The sequence below is a fragment of the Trachinotus anak genome, unplaced genomic scaffold (assembly GCF_046630095.1).
Source record: "Trachinotus anak isolate AG129_WGS33_773 ecotype Australia unplaced genomic scaffold, CSIRO_AGI_Tana_v1 ptg000032l, whole genome shotgun sequence".
NCBI classification, from domain to species: Eukaryota; Metazoa; Chordata; class Actinopteri; order Carangiformes; family Carangidae; genus Trachinotus; species Trachinotus anak.
In genome coordinates, this window is record NW_027273883.1 from 21374841 (window position 1) to 21394794 (window position 19954).

Sequence of the window (19954 nt, forward strand, 5' to 3'; positions counted from 1 at the left end):
GCAAAGAGTTTAATAAATGACTTTAATTGGCTGTAGAAATGTTCTTGCTAAAGGAGGCTTGAATATTCCATTTCCCTTTCTTCTTGTCTCTTTCTTTCACTCTCCCTCTCTTTAACACACACACACACACACACACACACACACACACACTCCAGAATGAAGCCATCTCTTTACCTTTACTCACAGTTCCTGGGTCTGCTGTGGCTAATTAGTTGAGTGGGGTTTTAGGTTTGGTAATTAGGCGGAGGTAGGAGTGACGGGGGCTTGGGGAGTTGGGGAGTTGAGGGGGTCTGACTGACTTGCAGAGAAAGAAACTGGACTGTCTGGATTCTGGCAGCACCAAGCAGCCAGCCAGCGTCCCTCAGGCGCCTGGAGGTAGACTACCATCCCACACTATGAAGGTGATGTCTTTGTTATGTGCCACATGTTCCAGCACAGGGAAACTGTGGAAAAAAGAGGGTTTAGTGAAAGAAAAAGAGAGAGACACCTTTGAGAATTACACTACCCTGAATGTCAAGGTGCAACAATGAAAACCAGCACTGTGCTGTTGTCTTGAATTGGAATCTGAAATGGATAGCAGAGGTACAAAAAAAGTTGTGATTTCTTAACCAGTCGGGTGAAAAAAAGGAAGAGAACATTCTTATTTTAAAGTGAATGTATGTAACATTTGCTGAGCAGTGGCTACTGTGGCTGTAATTATGGTATCATTGTTTAATGCTATTATTGAAACAGCAGGACAAGTACATCAGAGTCACAAAGTCAGCAAATGGACAAGAAAAGTAACACAGTGAAACCTATCTTTAGTTTGCTAACAGTAGCTAACATTAGCAACTGTAAGCTACTAGTAACACCAGACCAAGGCTGCAGTAGCAAAACCCCTGAGTGTGTTGAATTGAACAAATGTGTTTTAATTCTTTTTAGTTCAACTTTTCATTTATAACACTTCATTTATTCTTCTTGTACTTCTTTCAAAAGTTACATAGTCTCATTTTTAAGTACACTGCTACCAAAACAAAGCAAACCTCAGAAAACCATCAAAGCCGTGGCTTTTCTGAAGATGAAAACCAGCACATTCACACATTTTCCTCATGAAGTGCCCTTTTCTATACTGTTATAATCTATGCTCAGTGTTTAAGTCATCCACATTTACATCACGGTGAACAGGTTAATCTTAGTTTATCCTCCATCACATCAACATACACATATCTATTTTAACTTTAATTTAACTGGTGTGTTAATGACTCCGTCTGACGAGCAGTGCTACAGTAGTTAATGACTAAAATTATAGTGACACTTAGCAAATTTCCTAAAAGGAAGAAATATTTATGCAGTTTCACCATCAAACAAAAGTCTGTGCATGCTTCTTCCGAAGACCTTCTCTTTCTTTAATGTCTTGTTTACGCTCCACAGTTCCAGGTTGCTTCAATGCGTTGCCAGTCAGCAGCCTCCGACTGCAACACAATCCAATTAAATAAAGAGTGTTGTCTCTCCAGGTTCCTGTGTTCTCTAATTGGGGCTGTGACTGCTCACTAATCAGTGGAAGTACAGGTAGGCCCTGGAGGACACCAAGACGAGGCCTCTCCTGTTAATTGAAGAGATGCTAAACCTGGCCTCCTCCTCGCCATGCAACATGGATGCACACAGCACTCAAGCATGCTAAATTCATCTAAACATCAACGTGCATGGCCACCTTTCTCACCTTTTGTGTGGTTGGCATGTAAGAGCTTGCTTTTGCATCTTAACACCTGAGCAAACAGTTGCGTTACAGAGGTTAATGCAATAATATAAAGATCCCTGCAACACAGTGCATATCTCATTGGTTCTACAGAGGTGGAAAGTAACTAGGTACATTTACTCACGTTCTGTATTGTACAATTTTGAGGTACTTTATGCTCCTTTATACAGCTTTAGTTACTGGTTACCTTTAAGATTGTACACAATGGAACTTTTTGGCTTCTTCCGTCTAAAGCAGTGTAAACGTAAAAATCAGTGTGTATTTCAGATGTTTGAGCTGTTGAGCTCCACCACATAGTGATTTTCCCTCTAAATTTTATTTCAGTAAATGTTCAAATGATCCAATATGTCACCAAAAATAAAAGATGAGAGAAAAAGTCCAAAAATTGAAAACAGATTTGTGTCTCAGAACCTTGTTTTTTCTACTTTCCTCTCCCATTAATCATCTGATGACCCGTCAGGTTTTTCTGGTGTCCCTGTAAAAAAACTATATATAAAGTTCAAACCAGCTCCACCTCCAGCAGCTGCAACAGTAACATGCTGCTGACACACTGATGCTTCAGCATTAATCATCTAATGATGTCATATGTAATAATATATCAGTTAAACCAGTTTACTTTTGTACTTTAACCACATTTTGCTGCTAATACATCTGTACTTTTATTTCGGCAGGATTTTTCATGCAGGACTTTTACTTGTAATGTAATACTTTTACATTGTTGTATTGGTACTTTTACTTAAGGCAAGAATCTGAATACCTCTTCCACCACTGCATCTGTTCTAATTGTTTTAAAACAAAGTTGCGTCAATTCAATATCAGCATTTACAGCCATTACTATTTAATCACAAAATTGTCAAAATTATTAATTTCATAATGTTGTACCTGCAAGTTTAGTAAACATAAGCATGTTTGAAGTATTTGTAGGGGAAAAGCAACTAAAACAAATGGACAGCTAGGGACAAACTGAACAGCCAGAGATATGCTTTTCAGTAATAAGAGAAAGAATATGTTTTAACGAACATTATTCTGCAGCCAATAATCTGTAGCCAATAATCACAACTTCTAGTTGACAAAGACAAATTTCCACTTTATGTAAATTTAATGGACAATAAAGTTTCATCTTATCTTATCTTGGATGATTAACAAAGGAAACTGTGCTATTAAAAGATATTAAAGCCCTGGGAAAAAAAAAAAAGAAAAAAAAAAAAGAAAAATGGTCACTGTCTATGTTGAAGACTACTAGTGGTGCTCTGACTTCCTCCACTGTGGATTATTCAAAACGGCCTTGGCCTGGTGTGTTTCTGATTTCCTGCACCGTCTGGTGAAGGTAGCAGCTTTGCATGCTGGGGTCACACCTGTAACGTATTTCACACTGGGTTATATTTTGAGTGGCCACCTGGATGAGGAAATAACATGTTCACAGTGCATGAAGACTACATCCCTCCCTGCCAGGTAGGAACAGGTGTTTGTTTTAGCCAACATACACTACATTAATACAACATGGGCTGCTTCAATATATCATGTCTACTCTCACCTTTTATGGAAACTTTTCACCTATTTTAAACACTGATCTTCTACATCTCATCTTCTGTCTGACAATAATAATCTCTGGGTTAAATGTAGAAATGATCTTCCATGTGACATAACTTTCAAGGTGTAATGCACAGCTTTGTTCCTTGTTTCCAAAACTAAATTAAATAAAAGAAAGGGAAATGAAAAAAACTGTGTCAAGGGGCATTGTCCAATGCATTCACTATGACTGATTTTTTTTACTCACGGTGGGGGGAAGTAATGGCATTTTCTAGTCCAGCTCCTGGTTAGCAGGACTAATTTTTTTTTATTATGTGCAGCTTTGGGGCATGTGAATGAAAAGATTGATTGTGTGAATGCAGTTTCTGTCAGCCACAAACAGGCAATGAAATACCAAGCACACCTGGAGCAGCATTCGCTTTTTGATGGGCACATACCATTGTAAGCCCCTATTAGAAAAACAATGAAGTCTATCATAAAACATTTATGGTAGATAAAGTGCCTGAGAGTGCTAAAAGCAAGCACATTATGGCAGTAGGTCTAAAATTATTTCAGAGGTGGACTTGTACAGGAGCGTGGGAACATGAGATTAGGCAATACTGTTTAAAATAAAATGATAGAGGCTATTGTTTCTGAAGTTTAATCTGAATACTTGTGCAATATTATAATCAATGCATAGATAGTAGTATTTTTCAGATTTTTTTTTTTTGGTTGTTATTAGGGATGACTGAACCCTCACATCGATCACTTTTTATTGCACTTTTTATTGCAAATAGTTTATATTTATTCATGAAAGCATCATGTAGCTTTACCTTTAATGTCATATCAATCACCTTACAAAAATAATCACCTCACCTAAAAATGATTAAAGCCCTAATTCACAGTGTTTCATTTTAAACTTAACGATCAAGTTCTTCTTTCTTTAGTGCATCATAAATCTGTGACATCACAGCTTACTATTACTAACGGAGGGTGGTGCCACCTCCACCACGACTTTGCCCAGGTTTTTCCCAGCATACATGTAGTCCACAGCCCGGAAGACTGACTCCAAGCCTACAAACCTCCCCCCTTCTGCCAAATCCCCACAATCCACCTCACACACTAGCTTCCCTTTGGCAAACATCTGCATCATGCTACCCAGAGCCTCCCTGTAGTCACTGAAGAAGTGGGGCAAGAAGAAGCCCCGAATGCTAGCTGACTTCTGAAGCAGCTTGACCGGTAGTGTTCCTCCTCTGAAGGGTGGGATCCCTGATGCAGTCTGGTACCCAGAGATGAAGCCAATCACTATCAGCCGGCCCTTATTGGCCAAACCGTTCACAGCGAGTTCTAAAATGCTGCCTCCAACTGACTCATACACCACATCTATGCCTTGTGGATACTCTTTCCTAAGAGTCTTGGCCAGGTCTTCCGTGGTGTAGTTGATGGGCCTGTCACAGCCAAGGGATTTAAGGAAGCCGGCTTTCTCGTTGGATGAACACGTCCCAACCACGTGGCAACCAGCCTGTTTGGCAAACTGCACAGCAAACTGTCCAGTCCCTCCTGCGGCTGCAGTGACTAGGACTGTCTCACCTTTGGCCAGGTCGCCCAGACGTTTCAAGGCAATGTAGGCTGTGGCACCGCTGACCAGCAGGGTGAGGAACTCTGGCTTCACTGTGGGGACAGGCACACTTTCCTTGGCTGGTACCACCGTGTACTCGGAAAATGCACCACTGCCGAAATAGGCCACCGTGTCCCCAATGGTGTAACGGGAGCTGGCGCTAAGGCCAAGGCCCACAACCTCACCGATACCCTCGAAACCGGCATCGAAGGGAGGCTTCAGCGAGGGGTCGTAACGGCCCGCCGAGTAATTAATATCAGAGGCGTTGATTCCCACAAAACTGAAAACAAACAGAAAAGAACAATAGTTGTAGATTAGAAGCAAGAAAATAAAACTGTTAGATGATGAAGTTGTGAATAAAATGTATACAAAACATTCACAATGACATACAAAAGCTTTTGCATGGTCATTAGTGTAAGCACATATTTCCTGAATTCCTGTCTGAAGGTCAAGACTTCAGCTTCCCTCTCGAGACATGTCTGCACGGGGCATAAACACCCTGGTTTGTTTTGGCAATGATTCCCTTTTCTCTTGAAGAGAACAGTCCTGCTCTGACAGGGAAAGGCTTGTATCACAAAACACATTGCATGATGTCATGATTCATTGTCTTCAGAGACACCCACAACAAAATGCACTTTAAAAAAATCTTAGATAGTTGCTTCTTGCCTCAACACGAAGACGGCTGTTTTCATCTTACTTTGGTAACATGTTAGAAACAAATATGTGAGAAAGGAATGTATAAATAAATCATTTACTGTCTTTTAGAGCAGCACGGATGCTGCGCCTCATTACTGTGCGTGTCACACATGTACGCTGAGCTTGTAGATAATGCTTCTGTGGTTTATAGATGGGTCCCGTTGATACAACATTTGACTACTTTACATCTATGGAATCAGCTCCCTCACAGGGAAACACTATATTATCATCAAAGGTACAACAATTTCAATGTACATTACTACAAAAAAAAAAAACTGAACTATTTGAGTTTAAACTAATTAAAATAAGATATTTGCGGCAATAAAGTCACAATCAGTTCAAACACAATCCTTTGAAAAACTTCTGAAACTGATAACACGCACCAAAATGATCTCCTATCAAGAACAGCATACTTGAAAACCCAACACTTGATTCTGTAACATTATTGTATAATAAAATGATATGTGTTATTGATATATTTGCCCTAACCCCTGAAAAATACTAAGTGAAATGTTAAGGTCTCATGGCCTTTATTTTTGATTTATAGCAGAGGTGGCAGTCACATTTATGCAAATTAAATGTTTTGTCTTATTTGAAAAATAATCAAAAAGGAATTTAGAATAATTTTGGACCAAACACTCACGGTCCAGCTTGAAAATCATCACAAAAAGAACATCACACAATCTGACGCCACCTCTGTCTTTCATGCGCAGGTCACGCACTTGTCTACATTCATGTGACTACATTTTAAATTGGAGTCAAAAGTGCACACATGGATCAAATGTCCTGCTGAAGTCCACTCATGAATCTTGGTATTTAAGGATTTACTGTATGTTAAAAACATCAGATTCTCCTAAAACAAAAATATAAAAGAAAGAAAACAGTCTCATGTCTTTCTTGTGAATTAATCTGCTTCTCCCACTGCAGTCAAGATCTTTTCAATTATCAGTTTCTCACTCTGTGTTTTCTCATTTAACACTTTCATATTTATATTCATGAAGATTGCACTGATGCTGTGCAAAGCTGAATGAATGCTTCTCAGTTTGCATCACAATTGAACCAACACAAATATTTATTTTCCCTGTTAGTTAAAACATTTTCCCAGATCCCATGACTGTGACACCTCCCTAACACACACTCTCACACACACACTCACACACACAACCTCGGTCAAAGGTCTTAGTTCACAAGCAACTGATTACTATCTTACAAGGCAATAAGTCACTGTCGTAGCCTATTGTGTTTTACATTCCTTGTGATGGAAAACTACAGTTCATTGGATAACACAATAAACCCTGAGGTGCATTTGAGTAAGGATAATTTAGCATCACATTTAAAATCTGACCAGGCATCTAAACAGTCAGTTATGTAGAAGTAAATCCAAATTAGGAGAGGACATTACCTCTGGGTGGACTCAAAAATAGAAACAGAAATCCAACAATTTCACAAAAAAAGGCCTTTATTTACAGCTTTTCCACTTTAAATCACTAAATGTTGAATTCAGTGCCATTTATGAATTTGCATTGTGATCGTTTAAACGATGTCAGGCCACAAAAGCTGTGTGTGTACTGACTTCAGGTGGGTTTACTCTAAGCGTGAACACACTGCTGTGAATGAGAGAAATGATGCTGCAATTCCCGCGCCATGTAACACTGCATCTCCTTCTCCATCTCTTGATGCCAGTCTGAGCCCCCCCATGACTTTCTGTTTGCAGGTTCGTGACGTAGAGACAGGAGGACAGAGGGAGAGAGAGAGAGAGAGAGAGAGAGAGAGAGAGAGAGAGAGAGAGAGAGAGAGAGAGATTCCGAGATGGATTGATAGACAAATGCAGAGAGGGCGGAACTTGGAATTACAGTACAGCGCTTATTCCTCACGTATTTTGCCATCTTGTGATGATGATGATGATGATCGCAGGTGCTGGACATGGGTAAATCGAGGTAAGCGCAGCCCTTTTTACAACTTCTCAACAATATAGTGATAGACCGACATCAAATAATGATCCACAAATAGACTCAGAACACTCTTTGGGTCATCTATTGCTATTCCGACCGCGCACACTGAAAACACGAGTCTCCCTCTCTCTCCCTCTCTCTCTCTCTCTCTCTCTCTCCCTCCCTCTCTGCCCACCTTTCAAAAACAACAACTTACCGATTCCTGACGAGCAAGTCCGCGTCTCCGGGTGTCGGAACCGCAGCGGTTTGCATAGAAACGGCCTCTCTGAAATTAGGGCTAAGCTTGGTTACGACCAGCTTTTTCATACTGCTCGGTATGGAGGATCCTTTAAAATCCATGAAGTGCTGTGAGTAGGACATATCTATGATGAAGCGCCGCGCAGCCGGATGAACTCCTGAAAGTGCGTCGGTGCCTCTGCGCCCCCGGCCGATTACCGAGACCGCTCTCCTGCCGTTCCTCGCCAGCAGAAGGCTGGACATGGTTGCGAAATGTGACAAAGTTCACGGACAACTTGACTTGCGTTAGTGGCAGTAGTAAGCCCGACTGCCATTAGCCTGCGCTATAGGCTCTCCCTCTGCACATGCACAGCATGCAGGCCAGGCCGGGCAGGGCAGAACCGGGCCAGACGCGCTTTTAAACAAAAAATAAAAGCCGCGGTTCTTTGTTGCATGAATCTCGGACACTTACGCAAAAACAACAAGCACAGATTCGAGTATTTGAGATTAAAACGTTGCACTGCTGCAGCCTCGTAAGTAGCACAGCAGCGCCCCAGACTTGTCGTCGGAGTCCCTCCCCTTCCCGGACACAACACTCACTTCCTAGTAAGGTGAAACAAATCAATCCTCATCTCCCAACACATCCTCAGCCCTTTTCCTCCCACCAAAACAGCACCAACCCCAGCGGAACGTTTCGAGCATCGGGAAACACAGAATATAATCATGTTGCGTGTTGCGCAAATGCGCTTCCGTTGAATTCTCGCGTTTATTTGCGGAGCCGCCTGAGCTCCACGCTCGCATGTACACCTGTAACCACGGTGCGTGTTCGCGATCTGTGGGAGTGTGTTGTTTGCACTGCACGTCTCATGTAGCAGCGCTCTCATCTGCTGTCATCTGACTGTCGTTTTCTGGAAGCATCTGGGGTTGTTGAAAATGTTCCGCTATCACTATAACATATTGGACCACTGAACCCTCGTCCCACCCCCAGTGGGAGTCAAACCCCCCCCCCCCCCCACCCACCCAAACCCGTGCTCTGTCACTGCCTCGCTTTTGTGAGCTAAAGATGACATGCAAGTTGTGTAAACCTCGTTGTAATACTTGTTGTGGTTTGCAGTACATGCTCATATAAGTTTGTGTTCAGTTCATCTCCCGATAAGTTCCGAAAGAATTCTCTCCTTTGTCGGAGGTTTGGGATTTTTTTTTTGTAAAGCTAAGGGAGAAGGAGAGAGAGAGAGAGAGAGAGAGGGAGAGAGAGGGGGGAAAAACAAGACAATTAAAAAGATTGACAGGTAGGCTCCTCTGTCAGGGGTGACGCTTGTGGAGAGGGGAGGAGTAAAAATGTAGCAGGAAAAGCCACTCGATGCGTCTGTCTATCAGTTGAGACTGTCTGAAACAGCTTCTGGATCCACCGCGTTTCCATTTTTTCTTTTTTGGGAGACCTCGGATCAGTCCCTGGAGTTTTTTCCCCCCCCTCTCTTTGCTTTTTTAAAGAGACAAATATTTTAGTCCATGTCGATCTGATCTGTTGTTGGCGAAGCTTGGATGCGCCTGCGTCTTGTTTGTTTCCCCTCTCTCTCAAGTGATATCCTCTCCACCGCATCAACCACCCCTCCAAAAAACCGACTCTGTCCAAGATGCGATGAGATGAGCGGTGGAAATCATTTCCACGAGTCTTAAAACGTAAGTAAGAGAGAACGCCTGCTCGTCCCATTTATGTTTTTTTTTTTTCAATGGGAGAGAAGGAGGGAAGGAGGGGAGGGAGGAAAAAGTCTCCGCCGGACTGGTGAGGCTGGATCCGGGCTGAGGTGGCGTGGTGGTGACGGGACTGACATTAACCCATCTAATGCCTGTCTATCTATTTCCCCCTCTCCCCTTTCTCTCTTTCAGGTCTCAGGCAAAAGAAGAGGAAACACAAGGATACATTACTTATCAGAGCTGTGCGCTGCGACCACACGGGACTTATTTGTTTGGTTACTGCCAGAGTTTATTTATTTTTTAGTTTTGGTGTGCGTAAAAGGCGCAGCAAACTATCGTCCCCCTCCAAGCAGCACTGGAGATTAGGGGGATTTTTCCAGGGGGAAGTGAACTGAAAACTTGGGTTTCAAGGTGCTTGCTTGCTGCTTCTGCTTATTATTTTTTTTTGCCCTGCCACGAGAGAGATGAAGGAAGATGATCTTTGATGGACATGAAGGTGTCAGGAGCTGGCCGAATCCCTTCGTAATTTTTGAGCTTATTCCCTCTGAAGCCGATCCAGCTATTAAGCCCAAAAAAGAGCAGCCACTTTGAAAAGAAGACTGACATTTTCAGCCCGAGATCAAACCCCCCACCCCTGCCCCGAAAAACGGGATGATTTTTCCAAACTAATAGACTTGAATTGTTTGTAATTCCTGCATGAGAAGCACCGTGGATCGTGACGGTCACTATGCCGAGGAGAAAGCAGCAAGAGCCGCGGCGATCAGCAGGTATAACCCGCCCCTCCATTACGACCATTTCACATCCCAGTAGCCAACTAGTTTTTATTCACAAGTGCCACATGAAAAGATCTCCTTCCACAACACATTCTTTACTTGTGCTGCATGCTGCCATTTATTTTACTATTTTGCTTAAATTAAATTTGTTGTGTTTTTAACACAGCGCGCAACTCACCTCCAGACCAGCACTTGGGTTTAAAATGTGTCTAATTGCGCAAATGACGCACAAATCTGCGCAATTCAGCTTTTATTATTATTATTTTTTTTTAATCCTCCCTTGCCAGGAAAGTTCTCTTAAGAATGGTGAGATAAACTAAATGGCATGTTATGGGGGATAAAAGGGAGCTTTTGAGGTTCAAGAGTGAGTAATGATGAATAATTGACTGGGAAAGAAGGGGGAGAAAACTGGTGAGAGCCGGTTTTTTCCTTCTTTCTATTTTATTAGAGGATTGCCATCCTTGATTTGATGCGTGATTGATCGCCTGTCATGTGGCAGTCTTTGATCTATTCATCCCTGATAAACATCAATAAATCCCTCCATGAAGACTGGCATGCCTCTGGTAGGTTCAACCACTCAAACACACAACCCTCCTGTTGTCTCAGCCAGGAACTGAAAAGCAAATAAAGTTGTGCATTATAGGTGTAGAATCATCTCATTTTATTTTCCGCAAACGTACTAAAAGCAGATGAAAGGAATGTGTGTGTGCTGAGTAGATCACGTTTTTTTAAAAAAAAAACTTTTTTTAATCAGGTGTTTGAGTCCCTTCTGCCTTTTTTTCTTCTCAGTGATAAATGTTGAGGGTTTTTTTTTGTGCGTTCCCATCCAAATTCACTCCACATTCACTGTAAGAATCAGTCCAGTAAAGAAATCAATATCCACTGCTGGAGGGTAGTATAATATTTGCAATGTGACCAACTGATAAAACCAGGTGTTGGCAGAGGACCGACAAGGTTGACTTCTAGTGGTTTGGATTTGGACTCCCCCTTTTTCCTCTCGTCTCCCTGCAGCCTTTAAACAAATGTAAATGAGTGACAGGGGTTTCTACCTCTGTGCTAATGAGGCCGAGCCTTTGAAGTTAGGCATTAACAACTGGAGTGAACAAAAGACAGTTACAGAATTTTAAAGAGATTTTGAAATATGAGGTGCAAAGCGGGTCGAACAGGAGGGCCAGCCGACGAAGACTTTGAACTCAGCAGGTTTTATCATTTTAAGCAGGGAGCTGGTGGTGGTGATGATAATGGTGGAGGTGATGAGGATGAGGATGAGGAGGAGGATGAGAAGGAGTGTAGGATGGAGAACATTCAACCGGTGCTCGCCGTTGACTACTTTCTTTCTTTCTTGCTCGTCTTTCTAGAAAAGCAGTGCTCACATGATTTCAGGCCCACAAGGATTCAGGTTTATATATCGAACCTCGCTGTACATTTGAGTGTGTGTTGTGTGTGTTGTGTGTGTTGTGTGTGTGTGTGTGTTGAGTGAGTTACGGCTTATGTTTTGGTGAAATGTCCCTCTGGAAGAGGTCAGCCACGGTGGGAGCAGAGTGACTCCTGTTAGGTTTCTGCGTGTAGATGGAGGCATGAAAACATGACATCGCTGTGACCCCTCCCTCCCCTCCCCTTCCCTCTCTCACCACACACACACACACACTCACACACACTCTCTTTCTCTCTCACACACACACACACACACACACACACAGACACACAATTGATCCATCACACTGTCCACTGAGTGCCATGTGCATCATGGGTTGTAATGGTCAATCACAGCTTGGCAGATGGGATGTTTTCCATTCTTCCATGAACATGAAGAGATAACGCCCTCCACACCACATTCCCAATAGCAACAAATAACACACACACACACACACACACACACACAATCGTATACAAACACACACATGCTCACACTCTCACACAGGGTAGCCTGATGCTCCACTGGGAGCTGGTACTGACCTGTGGCTTCCTTTCTGTGCTGCTGCTCAGAGAGGAAATTGCTCATGGTGGGATGGAGCATGGAAATCAGAAGTCAGACAATTAAAACAACAGCAGATCTGTCTGCACTGGCTTCCTTTCATTTCTCACCTTGTATCTTTTTTTGGAGAATGTTATTTGTTATGCTATGTTTTATTTTAGTCTTTCAAGGCCAAATCCTGCATAAAATTATCTCACAACACCAGAAATAGTGAAAGACCTAATTGTGGATTTCTTTGAGTTTAACAGTCGGTTGTGGAAATTTTATGGTTTATTTTCTGATCATTTGTACTTCTTAGGGAGCTTTTTAGGGTAAAAACTGAATTTTTGTATTGCTCAATTTTAATATATACATATATTTATGAAATTACTGATTCATTAGATTTTTTTAGACAAATATTACAGTTCCATGAAGACAAATCTTATTAAATTTTTTTTTGAACAAAATATTGCAGGCTTTTCTCAGAATTATTTTTAAGTTTTTTTTTGAGTGTGTGTGTGTGTGTGTATAGTATTAAGATCCACATAAAATGAGATGTGAGATATAATTCCGTGGTGGTCATTACACTTTGAGGAAATTCACGTTTAGGAATCCAAACAGGAATGAAACTTTAAAAAAGTGGTGTTTGAATATATATGTACAGTAGACTATGTGACCCTTTGTGCACAGATGCACGCTCCTGTGTGTGTTACTACACTTGTAGCCTCAGCTCATCATAAAACGACTCCATTTAAAGGTGATGACGCAGGAAACGCAGGAAGCATTAACAGGCAGAATGGAGTAATGCCGTCTTCCATCCGAGGAAGGCTTAGATAGTCTTACAGGAGGAAGGCGAGGAAGAAGGGCAGATAAGATACTCGCTGTTATTTTTGTGGAGCTCGATGGTTAATTATAAGAAAGACAGTGTGTGTGTGTGTGTGTGTGTGTGTGTGTGTGTGTGCGACTAGAGGGGTGGGGGTAAGGTTGCTTCCCGTTGGCTTCATTAGAGAGAGCCCTAATTATCTGTGGAGCTGATGGATTTGTGACAGGCCCTAACGATTAATGCTGACAAATTCAGTAAGGTGTCAAGTCCGCAGCTGCCTTGATGTAATCAAGTTGATATTATACAGTCCCCATAGCCCCTAGTGCAGCACCAACTCAATTTGCCTGTGCAGGTGACAAATGGACTTTGCTACCTGACTAATCACGTCAGGAGACAATGCCAGTTAATGACCTCGGTAAGCCCCACCACCACCACCACCACCACCACCACCACCACTACTCTTATAACCTTGTAATAAGCAAGCCGGACCAGCTACAGCACATCGCAACCTCTCCCTCTGTTCTCTCTTTATTTCCTATCATCCCATTTCTTTGTTTTCTCCCAGTGCTTAATTTTGGAGTCAAAGTAGCCGTGTGTTTCCTTAAAGTTTCCCCTCATCTTTTCAGCTGGAATGCGAGGGTGGAGATTTTTTTGAACTGTTGCAGGAGATTTATTTATTTTTATATTAATGACATGGCTCAGGCCTGCTCTAACCGCTTGATGTATCAGCACTCCAAAGTAATCCCAGGAACCATTTTTAAAACCTAGACGTTCTGTTGAAGTTTTTACACTTTTGCATGTGTTACAGCCCTGCTCCTAAATCACCAGCACATCATAACACAGTCTCCATGCACTTTGGCTGAACGTCCTCCCAACTCAGTGCTGCGGCCGCCTCGCTGAAGGCCTCCAGTTTATTCCGAGCAGGAGAATCACAGTGCCCAGGGATTAATGATTTTGCATGCCCGGGGTAGCTAAGATTACACAGCGACCTTTGTGCTCTTACTTGGTGATACTGTTATGTGATATTCTCCCCTCGAAATAATCAGCATGCTGAGATTTATGTGCCCCCTACTCCTCTGTCTGCACCGGCGTCCTGACGAGCACAGCAGTGTACAACCTCTGGGTGTGTGTGTGTGTGTGTGTTTTTTTTTCTGTTTTTTTTTTGTCTACGTTTAATGTTGCTGGATTTGAATAACACACTCCTTCCTGAGAATTAGAGCAAGCTTGTTTTGATGAAAAGTTGATTTTCAGCAAAGACTCTAGTGTCTTTGGCCTGAAAGTTGGAGCGGATTATAACTTCCGATGGCTTAAAGGCTCCACAGCGTCTGAGAAATGAGAAGTTTATGTTAGAATTTGATGAAAAAAGTGTGTGTGTCTGTTTGTGTGTAAGAGAAAGAGGGGGAGAGACACAGGGGTGAAGGGAGAGAGTGTGTGTGTGCTTGTAGCTTAGCACTGACCGGTGTTAGTTTTCCTGGAATGAATAACTTGAATGAGTGTACCGGTAACCACGCCATGTTAGTCATCCTCTTTAGCAGGGCCTGCCTTCAGATCCCCTCTCCGTTCCCCTACAGGACCAGGAAAACAACCTCTAACAGCAGTGCCCCATATTTCTCACTTCTGACTGTCATATCTGTTCACTATTCCCAATCAAAAGGAGCGATATCAGACAGAGCAGGAACACATATTGATCGACCGCAGCCTGTTTTATCCCCCCCCCCTTCAGTTGTGCTCTATGCTTCCCAGCCATTCCCTTTGGCATGTTTGCGTGTGTATGTGTCTGGACTCAGCTAGAGGTTACGTTAATTGGAGCGGCGGTGTCGTTAGCAGGTGGCATCGATCGACCCCGTCGATAGGCACTTTTGCTCCTGCACCACCCTCCGAAAATAATAGTTAGATTTACATCCGGGGTTTGAGCCGGTCAAAGGTCAGACATGCTCAGCTTGCTCTTCTAATGCTCCGAGTCACCACAAGTGCTCCTAGTGTGTCTGTGTGTGTGTATGTGTGTGGTATTAGTTTCCTAGTTCCAGTACATGCATTAGTTACGTTTATTATCCTTGCGAAGCGTCATTCTTTTGCACAAGCATCGTGCACAAAAACATTCGTTACATTCTCATCACCAGAATGGTTTCAAGATCAGCATGAAAGGTTTGCATTAGGTATTGATTATCGGAGAATAACTATAATCAAATGGAAGGTATTAGCAAGGTCTAAGCAGCATGTGTGAAGCTTTTCCTGTTCCCGGAGATAAGGATATATTTCACACCACAGCATTAATGCCCGTCCTTGTCTCTTTCTCTTTCTTTCTCTCTGATTCTTTCCGGGGCATTCTCAACAAAAGCTGCCCTCAGGGCACGCTGCTACCATCACTAGCTGTGTGTTGCCCTCGCTGCACTTTAAACACACACACACACACACACACACACATTGTCAACCATAAACACAGACAGTCAGACTGACAGACAGACACACACACACACACACACACACACACCTACACCTAATGCTTAAGTGCAGCCAGCATGTCTCTGTGGGAGGTCATAATGGAGGTGGCTTAGTATGATGGGAAATCATATCATTAAAGCAGCCAGATGTGCTTTGTTGCCTGCCTTGCAGCACATAAAAACAGCAGCAAGTCATGGGATCCAAAAAAGAAAAAATCTAAGTCTGAGAAAATCAAGTCTGAAACAGATAGAAAGCAGCCCTCTGGGACTGGGCTGACAAGCAGTCTTACTCCTGACTGCCATAGAAAAACAATTTCCCCCCAAATAAAGAATTTTTGTTCTCATTTTTCAATGTTGCAGCAGCATAACAAACTCGTCTTTTTTTTAACTTTCGTGAAATTCAGATTGGACTCAAAGCTTTGATAAACAGCGTGCTGTTGCTGTTATCAGCCTTGTGTTAAGTGTGCTTAATTACTATGTAATATTTGTGTTGTGCTGAGTAATTACGTTTTGTTAAGGCTCCACAGTGGGGATGTACGGCTTAAGAGCTCATTAATGAAAATTTGTTGATATGTTGTGTTTTCTGTTTTTTTTCCCTGGCACATAATTTGAGACATGAGGAAGATAAGAGGGGAAGCGTTCAAGAGAAGTAGTCGTGCAAAATTTAAGGCCAAAAATTGACATCTCAAATTTTCTTAAGTAAAGTATTACATTTGCCGAGGGTAAATTTGCTCTCTTGATCAGTGCCGTGCCTCCTCGAGAGGGTATGGGAAAGTCTGCTAGAGCCAAATTTAACATGTTACTTCTATCAATAAAAGATGAGCAATTACAGAATATTTTGTCTAATAAGTATTTGAATTCCTTGGCGCTGGGAAAAAAAAAAAAAACAAAAAAAAAAACATGTAGCTTACCCACTCATTACATCAGTTAGCAGGGGGAGTGAGAGGCAGCTCTTTGATGCCAACAAACAAACAAGACAAACGAGATGGGCCCACTACAGAAGAGCAAAAGCCCTATCCAGGGACACCCAACCCCTGCACACTCCTCCCTCTCCTCCATCACTTCTTCCTCCTTGCCTTTCTACCTCTCTTTCTCTCTCTCTTTCTCTCTCTCTCTGTCTCTTTCACATACCTCTCATCTCTTCTCTCATTTCTCGGCACTCCCTCTCCTTTTATTTCTTGCTCTTTTCCCCTCACCAGCATGTTTCTCATCTCACTTCCCCCTCTCTTCTGAATAAACCACTCAAAAGTAAAGAGAAAAAAGACAGAAGTGCTGTTGATAGGGGAAGGGAGGGGTGTGGTGTGAATGTGAAACGGGGATGACAAAAAATGTTTTTTAAACTGTGATTTTTTTTTTTTTCTTTTAGTTGTACCTCATCAGACAAAGTTAGGTGGAGATTGTTGGGGAAATGAAAAGCTGAAAGGAAAACAAATGAGGGAAGGAGTGAAAGAGTTTAACTGTGTGTTCTTGATATTTCTGAAGCTATTTCTTCACCAAACACTGAATCATTTCAACACAGTCTGAATGCATTCAGCAATGTAATGCAATTGGTTTGGTATTATGTGTACTGTCATTCCAATCACTGAATAGAATCGAGAGAGATGGGGAGGTGATGGCAGTGGGCACCAATGTTTAGTCCAACAGCAGCATCAAAGAAGGAGGTGCTAGTTGGTGGGTGTCTATGGGGGTGGATGGATGGAAAGGGGAGGGGTGGTGGGATGGGATCAGCGTGGGAGGGGGGCAGCTTTTAGGACGGGTATTAGAGCTGACAGATGAACGGGACGATGGACAAATTCTCCCGCAACAGCTGTGACTGCCGCCATTATCCTGACAGGTGTCAATTAAGAATTACTGCCTGGCCGGCCGAATGCCCCTCCCGACTCACACACACACGTCCCCTCCGTCTCTACAACAACCCCCCCACCCCCCCACCCCCCTACCCCCCACCCCCCCACCCCCTTGTCCAGCTGTCGGCGTGCGAGAGAAATAACACTTTACCCTTGTCAGTGTTGTCACAGGCCCTGCAGTACCGGTTCTCTTCCCCCCTTTGAAACTGCAGCCAGCGGCAGACACCCGCTGATCAATAGCTCGGCGTATTAGTGATCATGGGGATGTGTCTGTAGGTGGACGTTTTGGGGTGCACAGTGGCCAGTTTTATCCATTTTATAGCAGTACAAACTGTTAGTAGCCAACCCTGCTCTCGGGTTACCGAACATCGCCCAAAAGATGCAATGACATCAGCATCTAAAACCGTTGATTTATGAGACCCCACCATGACTCTGTTCCACAGATTTATACTAAGCTGCAGTATGGTGTTTAACTATATTCTACAGGTGAAAAAAAACCTTAATTACAGCAATGATGTGTGTGTGTTTGGGTGTGTTTGTACACAGTGTGTGGTATGTTCACCTCTTCCTAAGCAGTGGCTGCAGACGCTGGTTCCCTTCATCCTCCCTCACTCATGCTGTTGGCTCAATACAGGGCCCGTTTTATTCCACATTGTAAAGTGGGGAGCTGAGGTCAATGAGTGAGAAAATGAACAGTTGCCATTGCCCCTCTCAAAGACTCCCTTCCAGTAAACCCGCTGGCTGATAAACACATTTTGGGGTCGGCAGTCATGCTTCTGGCTTTACAGTGAAAAAAAAAGGGAAATTTATGTGGTGTGTTTTCTCCATTTGCCATATTTTCTCAATTTTTAGGGGTTTAAATCAGTGCGGTGGCATGCACTTTGATTTCCCTTTAATTGTTACACTGTAATAGAAAGCATTATTTATATGAGACTTTTTGGCCAAAGCGGTGACAGTGTGTGTGTGTGTGTGTGTGTGTGTCAGTATGTTGCATACCTTTATTTCTCATTCTACACCCTATAGTTTAACCTCACATGCACGTGTCGTATGAATTTTAAAGTTATTACATGCTCCCGTGCCACACTGTTGACACTGTGCAGTTATTACTTGGCTTCTGTAATAAATGCAGTTTTCAGTGGCGGCGCAGAATAAACATGAGAAGCTTCAGTCGGTAGAAGGAGGAAGCAAAAACAGCAACGAGAAAAAGCAACATGAGAGTGAGCGCAGAAGGCTCCCCAGGAATACACAGATGGATTTGCATGTTCACTTGGGAGTTACAGTTTTGGATTTCCTCCCTAGAAATCATTTGCCACAGAAAATAACCGGGGAAGATAATATCAGTGTTATTTCGCTACTCCTGCTTTATTTGCATATCTCTTGTTTTAAATAAGGCAACCCCTCGCAGTGAAATTCGGTTTGTTTTTCTGAGCTTCATTCTGCATCATCTATTTTTTTTTTCTCCTCATCACAAACCGAACCTTTCTCTCTCCCTCTTTCCCTCTTTCTCTTTTTTTTCCATTTCATTCTTTCTTCAGGCCTACCCCATCCCTTCTGTCTCACACTGGCACTATACTGCTCTGAGCCATTATCAAACCTGAGAATATTTTCCATCCCCATGCAAATCACCCACCATGCTCTCTTATCATTCCTGCTTTGCCCCTCCATCCCAAACGGTTGTGTGTAATCAAAGTAAACGGCAGCTAAAGCTAAAAGGGAAACGCTCTTTGTGGAGATGGATGGGGGGATTAAATATTAACCGGATGCGGCTGACTTAAGGCAAGTGTTTTACATAGCTGCTCCTGCCGCGGATGCCGCGCATTGATCCCCTAGCCCCGGCGCCTTTACTTGTTTGGCTGCCTGCCGTTAATTTTTCACCATCATCTCACTGGCCAGGCCTTTAGAACGAAGAAGGAGAGAGCGAGGCCAGTGAGTGGTTCACCCATCCACCAACCCCCCACTCCCCCGGTGCTTTTAACAAGGGCAGGTGAGATGGATGATAGCAATTTGAAATTTTGTTTGTGCGTGTGATCATGGAGATTGTTTTTGGTATTACCATGGTGTAACAATCCCGGTGATTAATTGAAGCGAATGCTCCGCTAGAATCGGAGGATTCTGGGAAATCTGGGGAGGTTGCAGGTTCTCCACCTACCTCCCCTCTTGACTTGTGAATGTGGTGTTTATCGGCTGACCTTGGAGTCCAACACTGCTGCCTTGTTACACACACATGCAACAACACACTCCCAGGATCCTGCCTCCAAACACTGCCCCACTTGTCATATCACCTCCTTCATTTCCTCATGCCTCTTTCTTCCTCTCCTCCAGCTGTGATTAAAAGAGAAAATCAAACCACTCAAACCAAACTTTGGGCAAAAAGGAGACTAAACAAAAACAAAATGGCTACAGTGGCTGCACTATTCATGTAGATGGACATAAGTGGCAGGAATGTTCTCGCAGCGGCAGCAACGCTGTGTGTTTTCAATGTGTTTGTTGTCTACATGTGTATAGCAATATCCTGTGGGTCCAAGAGACAGCTTGTTAACAGGGGGGGCTCATACCAGTAGTTTACCCCCCTCCTCTAACCACACACACACACACAGACACACACACACACACACACACACACATAAACAGATAAGCGTAACACACAGTTGTTGCACTGGTGCTGTTGACGCCATTGTGAGGGCCTCCTGGCATT

General features: G+C 43.0%; 2 protein-coding genes across 3 annotated transcripts in view; one reads left to right on the plus strand and one right to left on the minus strand.

Moving 5' to 3' along the window:
• Positions 1–691: 691 nt before the first annotated feature.
• LOC139613400 (prostaglandin reductase 3-like) lies at positions 692–8634 on the minus strand. Its single transcript, XM_071470018.1, has 2 exons — positions 7707–8634; positions 692–5142 (listed from the first exon to the last, which is right to left on the minus strand). The coding sequence occupies exons 1-2, from the start codon at positions 7988–7990 to the stop codon at positions 4212–4214; spliced, it is 1215 nt and encodes a 404-aa protein (XP_071326119.1). The 5' UTR covers positions 7991–8634; the 3' UTR covers positions 692–4211.
• Positions 7379–19954, plus strand: part of LOC139613397 (teashirt homolog 1-like) — a 36582-nt gene continuing 24006 nt past the window's right edge. The window contains exons 1-2 of one of the 2 annotated variants that reach the window (XM_071470011.1): positions 7379–7495; positions 9614–10188. In XM_071470011.1, coding sequence (XP_071326112.1) covers positions 10149–10188 — 40 coding nt within the window. In that variant the 5' untranslated portion in view covers positions 7379–7495; positions 9614–10148. Of the gene's footprint in view, positions 7496–8782; positions 9407–9613; positions 10189–19954 lie in introns of those variants that run through there. The other variant, XM_071470009.1, reaches the window with a different exon arrangement.

What these genes read in the sequence shown, in the direction of transcription:
- LOC139613400 (XM_071470018.1), bottom strand. Translation starts at nt 7,990, where the DNA reads ATGTCCAGCCTTCTGCTGGCGAGGAACGGCAGGAGAGCGGTCTCGGTA. An exon ending in GACTTGCTCGTCAGGAATCG is followed by an intron (nt 5,143 to 7,706) that starts GTAAGTTGTTGT and finishes GTTTGTTTTCAG; the next exon opens with TTTTGTGGGAATCAACGCCT.